The following is a 10,926-nucleotide window of genomic DNA, read 5'->3' on the forward strand; positions in this document are numbered from 1 at the left end:
ATATGTACACCTCTATTTGGACTAAGCAATCCCAGAATGCACTGCAACAAGTGAAAATCACAATGTAAAGAGTAATGAATTTAGTGCATTCAGTTCACAACATTGAAACATGTGTGGCTTTAGTCTGAAATCAAACTTGTAAATGTACCAAGTATGGATTCTTGCATGCTAGACACATACGACGGACGTAGCATTTCAAAATGCGGAATCAAACCTAAAATCTACTTAAAGACTACGTTTAAAGAGTTCAGAGTGTGCATTTTGGAGCGAAACACTTGAAAGTGTAAAGCCAGGCCTGTCATGTGAGTAGCTGAAGAGTGAAGTAGGCTCTCCTGACTCAGGGTGATGGTTACTGGCTGGAGAGAGTGAAGGAGGAGAGGTTTCCTGACAGCTGGCAACCCTGCAGGAGTCAGTGGCTCCACATGGGGCTGTGGCTACTGAAGAGGTTGCCGTGAAGGCGGAGGAGAACTCAGCAGGGGAGTACCGCTGGGTTTTATCTGACTCGCAGTACTCGTCAGAGACTAAGAGCACATCGGCACCTAAAATTTAACTCGAGCCTAACTACAGCTCTGCGTAATCTGTTAACATCATCAGATTTTCACACAAGTCCTGAAAGTAGACAGAGAACCCATTCAAACAATATTTATGCAGAAATGTAACACTGGGTCATTTTTCTCAATAAATAAATGACAAAGAAAATATTTTTGTCTCATTTGATTGGGTTCTCTATGTCTACTTTCAGGACTTGTGTGAAAATCTGATGATGAATTGGGTCATATTTATGCAGAAATACAGAAAATTGTACAAACTTTTAAGCAGCACTGTATATTTCTTCGTTATGATGTTATTGTCTTCTGTAGGTACATGGGGCTGTGGCTACTGAAGAGGTTGCCGTGAAGGCGGAGGAGAACTCAGCAGGGGAGTACCGCTGGGTTTTATCTGACTCGCAGTACTCGTCAGAGACTAAGAGCACATCGGCACCTAAAATTTAACTCGAGCCTAACTACAGCTCTGCGTAATCTGTTCTCATGATACACAACAGTCATCAGTGCACATGTATACACTCAGTCTCTTGGAGAGTAAGGGCTTCCCTGTGGAATTCTGTTCCAGTGCAGACGGGGAATGTCTCACAGGCCCTGCAGATGGAGACCTGCATCTGCCAACTGAGTCTAAGAGAAACACACAGGTAATCAGATGACAGCAAGTCCTGGCACGTCTACAACATGAATGAACTAAGACTAAACCAAAGAGGATCTGGCCTGAAATCAAACACAACGGGGTCTTCCAATAAACCCACTAATGAAAGGTACATTGTCATGATTTCTAGCTTATATATATTAAATTAAATTTTTTAAATTAAATTACATTTTTTAAATTAAATTAAATTAAATTAAATTAAATTTGTATTAAACTGTTTGTCCTATGCAGAGTTGTGGGTATTTAACCTAGCATCTTGGGCCGAAGGCTAATGTTAAATACATTATTAAATGAACTGCATCATATTCATTTCAACAAAAATGTATATTTGTTTTTTAGTTTTTTTACAAAAAAACATAGTTTTAAAACCAAAATAAATAAATAATTACAAATAAATAAATAGGAATGAAAATAACTAAAAAATAAAATAAAATAAATAAAAGCTGTGGAATTATTTTTTATAATAATAATAATTATTATTATTATAAAAAATAATTCCACAGCTTTTATTTATTTTATTTTATTTTTTAGTTATTTTCATTCCTATTTATTTATTTGTAATTATTTATTTATTTTGGTTTTAAAACTATGTTTTTTTGTAAAAAAACTAAAAAACAAATATACATTTTTGTTGAAATGAATATGATGCAGTTCATTTAATAATGTATTTAACATTAGCCTTCGGCCCAAGATGCTAGGTTAAATACCCACAACTCTGCATAGGACAAACAGTTTAATACAAATTTAATTTAATTTAATTTAATTTAATTTAAAAAATGTAATTTAATTTAAAAAATTTAATTTAATTTAACAATTCCATTTAAACATAATTTTAATAAATTATGAACAATACCATAAAAATCAATATTTTTATATTATTGTATTTAATATTATATAATAAGTGTAAGATTTATATAAACTTGGAATTGAATAAAAAAAAAAAGAAAGACAGAAAGAAAGATTGTACATGTTCCACAGCTTTTGAAAAATTCAGAATAAACATGCACATTTTTTCCTGCTATTTTTCCTGCATTTCATGCTTTTCTGTAAACTTGTGCATGTAAACAATCAGTGTGCATGGGTCTTTTCTGCTGATTAAATATATTATGACAACTATGGTAATTTGTATGCAAATTTTAGTAATCCATTGAGGATTATTGCAGTCATAGCTGCAGATATTCCTCTTTAGAGTGTTATTTTTACACTAGCGACTGACCTCTCACACTCAGCCACAGGGGCAACACACACTTTACATTCCTTTAAACAGATTTAAAGCCAGGATTACATGTTTACAGCCAGACTTCAGACAGTTAGAGACTAGTCTGCAGACATCAAATGACATAACTACATAAACTGATAGTAGATTATATTTGGTTTGCCATATACAGTGCTGCTTGAAAGTTTGTGAACCCTTTACAATTTTCTATATTTCTGCATAAATATGACCCAAAACATCATCAGATTTTCACACAAGTCCTGAAAGTAGACAGAGAACCCATTCAAACAATATTTATGCAGAAATGTAACACTGGGTCATTTTTCTCAATAAATAAATGACAAAGAAAATATTTTTGTCTCATTTGTTTGATTGGGTTCTCTATGTCTACTTTCAGGACTTGTGTGAAAATCTGATGATGGATTTGATTTTGGGTCATATTTATGCAGAACTATAGAAAATTGTAAAGGGTTCACAAACTTACAAGCAGCACTGTATATATATATATTTTTTTTTTATTTTTTTTTTTTTATAAATGCTACTGTAAATTGATCATTTACTCACCCTCATGTTATTCCAAACCTATATGCCTTTATACTACTATTCAAAAGTTTGTGGTTAGTAAGATTTTTTTTAAAGAAATCAATACTTTTATTCAGCAAATATGCAATAAATTGATCGAAAGTGACAGTAAAGAAATTAATAATGTTACAAAAGAAGTCTATGACAAATACAGTATATGTCATACTTTTGAACTTTCTATACATCAAAGAATCCTGAAAAAAAATGTATCAGTTTTCACAAAAATATTAATATTAATGTTAATTGAGCAGCAAATAAGCATATTAGAATGATTTCTGAAGGATCATGTGACACTGGAGACTGGAGTTATGATGCTGAAAATGTAGCTTTGATCACAGGAATAAATTACATTTTGAATATATTAAAATAGAAAACAGTTATTTTAAATTGTAATAATATTTCACAATGTATCTGATTTTACTGTATTTTTAATCCAAAAATTAAAGGACCATAAAAAGCATAATAAAAGGCCATAAAAGTTATGCACTATGTAAGGCAATTTAAAGGGACAGTTCACTCAGAAATGAAAATTCTGTCATTATCTGTCCATTCCAAACCTTCTTTCTTCTGCGGAACCTAAATGAAGATATTTGAAAGAATTGTTCTACTTTTTTTGTACATATAATAAAATTCAGTCAGTTACAAAACAACATTGGAGCCAAATTACTTTTTCAAAATATCTACTGTAATTTTGTGTTTCACAGAAGAAATTAAGCCATACGGGTTTGGAACCACATGAGGTTTAGCAAATGATGACCGAGTCCATGCAGGGCTATAACCACCATAACTGTTGAGGAGGACAATATTCTGTTTCACACATAAGAGTTTTTCAGTGACTGATCCTGAAACATTCCTGTATGAACAAATACAATGGTGTGACTTTTTTGATACCTGACATGATTGTGCAAGGTGTGATATCTTCTTCTAACATTCAGTATGTGAAGTGGCGAACATCAGGTGGAGTCGTCTGCTATTTCTGTATGTACGCAGTGTGTGAACATGAGGAGGTGGAGCAGGGAGGGGTATGAAAGTCCAGCAGGGATGGGGACAGGGCCACAGGTGAGATCTCAATAAATTACACTCTGAAGTGGTCATTAATTATAGATGACATCCCAGTCAGACCAGCGATTTCATCTGAAATGAGGAGCAGTGTGCATAGCGGTGGTGCCCAGGGCTCTGGTGGGATGGCTGATGTATATATGTGTGTGTGTGTGAAAGAGAGAGAGAGAGACAGAGAGCAGTGGGTCAAACAGTCTTAGCTCTTGCAATAGCTTTTTGATGAGGACCCTCATTACACTAAACGGCCCTCTATGGTTCAGCCTCCCTCTGACTCGAGGGAAGGTTAAACAGAGAATAATTAAAGAAGACCGCCTCAGGCTGAGCGTGTCACCCTTAAGGCGACACTCTGGTCAGCGGTAGGCTGTTTCAAAGACGGCTCAATACAGCTCAAGTGCTCTTACCTAGTCAGTATCATATGGCTAAAATAAATGACACATTAATGACACTTTAATTCATTTCACACTTGGTGTGGATGTGGAAATGTGGAAACTAAAAAACAAAAGTTCGGTCAGATTTTTTTATGTTTTTGAAAGTCTTGTGCTCGCCAAGGTTGCATCTATTTAATCAAAATACAAGAAAATTTGCAATATTGTAAAATATTACTACAATTTAAAATAACTTTTCTATTAATAGTTTTATTTGAAATAGTTCTCTATTTGAATATATTTTAAAATGGAATTTATTCCTGAGATAAAAGAAACATTTCAACATTTCTTATTATCAATGTTGAAAACAAATATTTTTGTGAAAACCGTGATACTTTTTTTTTTAAAGATTCTTTGATAAATAGAAAGTTCGAATGAACAGCATTTATCGGAAATCTAAAACATTATATATAAAACATTTTGTAACATTATAAATGTCTTGACTGTCACTTTTGATCAATTTGATGCATCCTTGTTGAATAAAAAATATTAATAAAAATAAATAAATAAATAAAAAAAATAATGACCCCAACATTTTTAACAGTACATTTTTTTATACTGATTAAAAAAATTGAAATAAATAAATAAAAAACTGAAAGTAAAAAAGCATATATATGAACAGCTGTTGTATGGAAATCCCCTTTTTGTATCCATGGGAAAAAATAATTGGGGGGTTTAAATATTCATTTAAAACTTTTTATGTGGAAAGGTTGAATATATATTCATAGCCACACATCCAATCATGATCATCTGCCATTTGACTATTTCCACCTTGATATCATATAGCTCTTATTGTTATTATTGTAAAACCTGAATAAGTTAATATGAGATCTGCATCAAACATTGTAAGAGGCTTTCAAATGACATTAACTTATTTTTTAGATGGCAGTGATGGCTAATTCCAACACAGTTTATTATGGTATTTTGGTGTAAAACACAGCTAAATGGTATTTTTTGTAGGCAACAACCGCAAGATCACAAGTCTAAAAAGACACCACTGAAGTTCACCAAACAAAGACAACTGAGACCCGTTCTTTTCTCATTTTTCGCATCATCTTGAAGACAGAGATTATCTTGGAACCGCATGAATGATCAGTGACGAGAGAGAAAGTGTACTTTCACGAGTCCACGTGACACTGCCACATTGATTGTCTGCTTTTAATCCTCGACCTCATTATCACCCTCTGGTCTTACTCCAGCAGTAAATTAATCTATCTGCAAAGTGTCAAATCTTCTCACCTTCCTCCTGGTAATCACCCGAGGTGCAAATAAAAACAGCCAGGTTCGCTCAAGACCCTGCGTCCGTTACCAACAAGATGATGCCGTGTTATAATTAAAAACCAATTGGCCATTGTTGGGTTGCTCATTAAGCCGATCAAATATTTGTGTCTTCACTAAGGTCAACGCAATGACATACAATAACAGGGAGTGAGAACTGGAAAAAAATGTTAGAGATTGGAAAAGTTGCACAGAGTAAACAGCCAAAAAGAGTCATTAAAAATATGCTAATTTTAATGCTACAGCATTTTAAGAAGGAAAGGACTGTTTAAAGTAACAAATAAAGCAAGTAAAAAAAAAAGTTAAACTGTAAAACTGTCAACCTTAAAACTGTCTACACTAGGCGCGTTTCCATTACCCTTCAAATTGCGCAAATTGAAATTGCGAATTGAAAATACGCCTAATGGAAACGCGTCAATTTCGCAAAAACGCCCATATATCGCAAAAAAGTTTTTACGCTCGCATGAGGTGGTTTTTCAGGCAATGCGAAAAAGGAATAATTCGCAAAACTGCAATGGAAACGGCTTTTTCGCATTTACAGGTATATATATAATATAATTGTGCAAAATTTAACTTTAAAAACCACCTTCTCAAATCGGAAAAGGCGCTGTTACATTGAACAACCTCTGGGTTAAGAGGAGTCAGTGTCAATAAAAAAACCCTCCAGTGCCATTAACTGTAAGTGATATATGCAAGGCCTTTGCTTCACTAATCTGATGATATATTAAAACAGCTATATATTTGTAAAAGATAAAGGTTCCTAGAAAAATCCAACAAAAAAAAAATCTGCAATACCTTCCTACATCATACATTATTGAGTGAGAAAAGATACTATGTAATAGAAAGATCTAAACCCATTCTCTCATGCGAATTATTTATCAAATTCAAATAACAGATGGTATAATTTTCTTAAAATATCTTAATCATTATTCAAAAGACACAGTCCACGCACGTTTCTGAAGCGGCACTCTTTGCTGCTTCTGTAAAGATACACGCATAAGCCTCCCTTGAATAAATATAGCCAAAATCCATCAAAATCCCACTAAAATCCGTTGCCATGACTTATCGCACCTTTCTGAAAGCTTAAAGGAATAGTTTTCTCAAAAATGAAAGTTTGCTGAAAATTGACACCCTCAGGCCAATATGTACATGAGTTTGTTTCTTCATTGGAACAGATTTGGAAAAATGTAGCATTACATCACTTGCTCTCCAGTGGATCCTCTGCAGTGAATGCGTACACCTGCTTTTGTGTGATCAGAATACAGGTTGATTCTTTATACATCCCACACAGATCTGAAACAACATCAACACAGGCATAAACAAAGACATTCATGTCTTCTGACTCCTGGCCAATCCTTAATTCCTGAAATTAAAATGTTATCTGCTCACCAGGTTTAAAATATAGGCCCGCACGTAGAAAGTATAATTATCATTTGATTATTAAAAGACTCTCCTGAAGGTCTTGTGTCATCACGGTGATGGAAAAATGATATCAAACTACCCAAGCAAATTCAATTACCCAACCAATTACTCGCCTGTGTTCGTACTGACTTATTGGGACATTAAATATTAATGGGAGCATAGATATCAAATTTGCTCATCATTAGAAGGTGCACACATTGTGGGCTAATCACAGATGTTCCACATCACTCAGATCCTTTCAGCAAAGAACAAAACACTCCAACACAAAGAAGCACCTACATCTGTTGCTTGACTATTCATAAGGGTCCTAAAAGAATAGGATTTTATTAAGTAAATCTATTTCTGTAAATACATACATGAGTAAACTTGTGTCACTCTGTTACTTCAATAGCAATATACAATAAATTAAAGGTGACGTGTATCATTTTTGTGACACTGGCATGAATAAATGCAAATGCAAAAGTAATGAAGGTTTTCAAACAGGTTTCCCAGTCATCTATTGGTCAGACAAACAGAAAGTCCCACCCCAAACAAGAACCACAGAGCCACAGTGTTTAGACTTCAGGGAAATCAATCTATAAATACCTTATTTATAGCTGTATCGGAATTTTAAGCCTTTAAAAAAACATCTACGATTGAAAGAAAAAAAAAGAAAACCGATCATAATATTCATATTAATGGGTTTTTTAAATGGTTTTAAAACTAGTGGTTATATTACATTTTCTGGTAGGGGTGGAGATGTTATTCTTGACATTATTAATTTAAAAAAAATATATTAACAATAAAAAATATTATATGTATTTGTGTGTGTGTGTATTTTTATATAATAAAATAGAATTATGGAGAATCAATAAATTATGAATAAGCCTATCATGCAGTGCATGCTGCAAAAATCCTTTTCTTAATCAGTACTTTTTATTTTATTTTTTTTAGATGTGCCTTTTTATATGTTTATATGAATAACTATAATAATTATATTAATAATAGTAATAATACAATTATTATTATAATTGTTATTATTTTTAAATATTGGTTGTCTATTTATCTCTCTCTCTCTCTCAATGAAACGTGCAGGGTAGTAACTGATTACATGTAATCTGGATTATGTAATCAGATTCCAAAAATGAAGTACTTGTAATTAGATTGTATTACATTTTAAAATACTTGTAATCAGACTACAGTACATTTTTTATTGATTACATGAGTACATATTAATCACACAACATCAATTATTCATAAAAATAGTAATTCATTAAAATATAATATATATTAAAATATTATACTCTATCTATCTATATATATATATATTTTAAATACATTTATATATACAATATTTTAATTCATTACTTTTCATTTTCATTATATGTATAAAAATGCACTTATAAAATTTATATATATTTTTTATTTTATTTTAATTAATTGCTTTTTTAATTATGATATATACAAATAGACTCTATCCCCTTCTGGTGCATTTAGGCCCTATAATATTTGCATCTCTTAATTACATATTCATTTTTATTAATACATTAAAACTATGTTTTTTCAGACTAAGAAGGTTATTCCGCTTCAGATCAAGTTTTGGGAATCCTTAACAAAGCAATCCCACATGTTCATCTAATTTTAGAGAATAAAAGATTGGCAGAAGCCTCAAAGACACACCTGAGAGGAAAGGAGAGTTATCAGGGCATTAACTCACTGTAAACCCAGCAGACACGCTGGCGAGTTTACAGACTGAGATGACAGCCAAAACAGTGGGAGTTAAGATGCAGTGTTGGTGAAGTGTTTGGTGTTAACACAGAGATAGAGAGCGAGCGGTACCTGCTGTTAAACCTTTCTGGATGTTTCTCTCGCATAATGTGGAATCGATGAGCGATGGATGCATCCTGCAAAAGGAGAAAAAAAGCAAATCAGATCAGTTTTTTATGCACACCGGTACACCATCATCGCTGTTTCGTGAGCTTCTGACAATGGTTCGTTAGGAGCCTTTGACGTATTACACTCGCGCATCAGATTCTCTCATCATCCTCTGTGCATCTGGGTCTTAAAATCCTGAATTTGTCAAAACAGCTGTGTGAAGATGAAAAGACAACAGATTGAGGATTGTATTGAATAGTTTCATGATGGTTTTATCACGGACCATTAGCTATAAACAAAAGCCCCGCGTCAGAGACGTCGCAGACAGAGACGTGTTTATTTTAAAACCAGATGAATGTATTTTAAAACCAGACAAAACTCTGACGACAAAACCAAAATTCCTTCCCCCACACCGAGCACCAATTATGGGCCTGATCGCCCTTCCACACGACTGGAAACAAGTTTGAGCTCCATGCATATGTATGTGTGTTAACAAATAAGGTGTTTGTGATTCTTTGCTGGAGTTCTAGCCAACGATGATGAGTATTGACAAGAGGACTGAACACGTGGTTCAGGCTAATTAATCACACACACATACAGGATGCAGCGGCTCTGCTGGCGCCCGTCACAGGTACTCAGAGCTTCAGATGCACTTGCGTGTGCTCTGTTTGCATGTACTTTGTGTACTGTAAATGTTTTGTTGCTATGGTGATGTATAGAGATGGTGGTTGAAATGTAAAGAGATTGTATGTCCTGATTGAGAAATGTAGATTCTGAATGCCTGATCATTTGTAAGAACGAAGAGGAGAAGCACGACAAACATGACACGTTATAGAAGATACACATTTGTATCATTTGTTTCAAGCTATATTTTTGTAGACATATTATGATGTTGTTGCAAATTCACAGAAAACAGCAACATGGCACAAAACTATTGGACCTACGATGACCTATACAGGCAAAAGTGGCACCTTTTCTGATAATTAGTCTGTTACACAAAACCATGGAAAATGGAATGAATATTAAAAACAGATACTTAAGCATCCCACTTTAACAGTATTCTACCTATACAGGTTTTATAATTTGTATTTTTGCTAAAAAGGCTTAAAATGTCTCACCACATGTTATCAATTATTATTATTATTATTATTATTAAAAGTTTGGCTTCTTAACCAAATTTGTGATAATACTTTTTTCTACTAAGGTAAAGTTAGAAGAGGTGTTACAGTCACTTAGATTTTCTTTAGTAGATAGTTTATATTTCTTTGATTTGTTTATATCAGTCAGGGCCCAGGACTATCATTTTTATTTTGTTTGATTTAAAACATAATTCAAATGCCTAATGACCTTTTCAGGAATAAAACATGATTTTAAATACATGCCAATTCTGTTGAATCATCAAAGCAAATTCTAGCAATGTTCATTTGGGAGTATAGAACCAGAGGTATTACTGATAACTAAAACTAAACATAAAAGAAAAAATAAAAACGTTTAAAAAGTACAAATAAATAAATACATAAATAAAGTTGTCATTTCTCATTTTCATTTAGTTGAAGTTGAAGTAATACAACTAAAAATGATAAAATACAACAAAATTACTAAAACGTTAAAAAAATAAAATGAAAAGGAAAATATAAAAATAAAATCTAATTCAAAATATTAACAAGAACTATAATAGTATACTAAAATAACAGTATGATATGGAAGCCCGTTTCCACCACTGAATAAAAAATAAAAGAGGTAATTGCGACTTTTTATCTCACAATTCTGACTTTGTTTCTCAGAATTGTGTGATATAAACTCGCAATTGTGAGTTAAAAAGTCATAATTGAGAGATATAAACTCACAATTCTGACTTTGTTTCTCAGAATTGTGTGATATAAACTCGCAATT

At 32.8% G+C, this 10,926-nt stretch overlaps 1 protein-coding gene across 1 annotated transcript in view; it reads right to left on the reverse strand.

Moving 5' to 3' along the window:
• Window positions 1-10,926, reverse strand: part of LOC107683423 (diacylglycerol kinase beta-like) — a 50,745-nt gene that overhangs the window by 17,009 nt on the left and 22,810 nt on the right. The window contains exon 19 of the mRNA XM_016479476.1: window positions 8,998-9,062. Coding sequence (XP_016334962.1) covers window positions 8,998-9,062 — 65 coding nt within the window. The remainder of the gene's footprint in view (window positions 1-8,997; window positions 9,063-10,926) is intronic.

This window comes from Sinocyclocheilus anshuiensis, unplaced genomic scaffold (assembly GCF_001515605.1).
Source record: "Sinocyclocheilus anshuiensis isolate Anshui unplaced genomic scaffold, SAMN03320099.WGS_v1.1 scaffold1170, whole genome shotgun sequence".
Taxonomy (NCBI): domain Eukaryota; kingdom Metazoa; phylum Chordata; class Actinopteri; order Cypriniformes; family Cyprinidae; genus Sinocyclocheilus; species Sinocyclocheilus anshuiensis.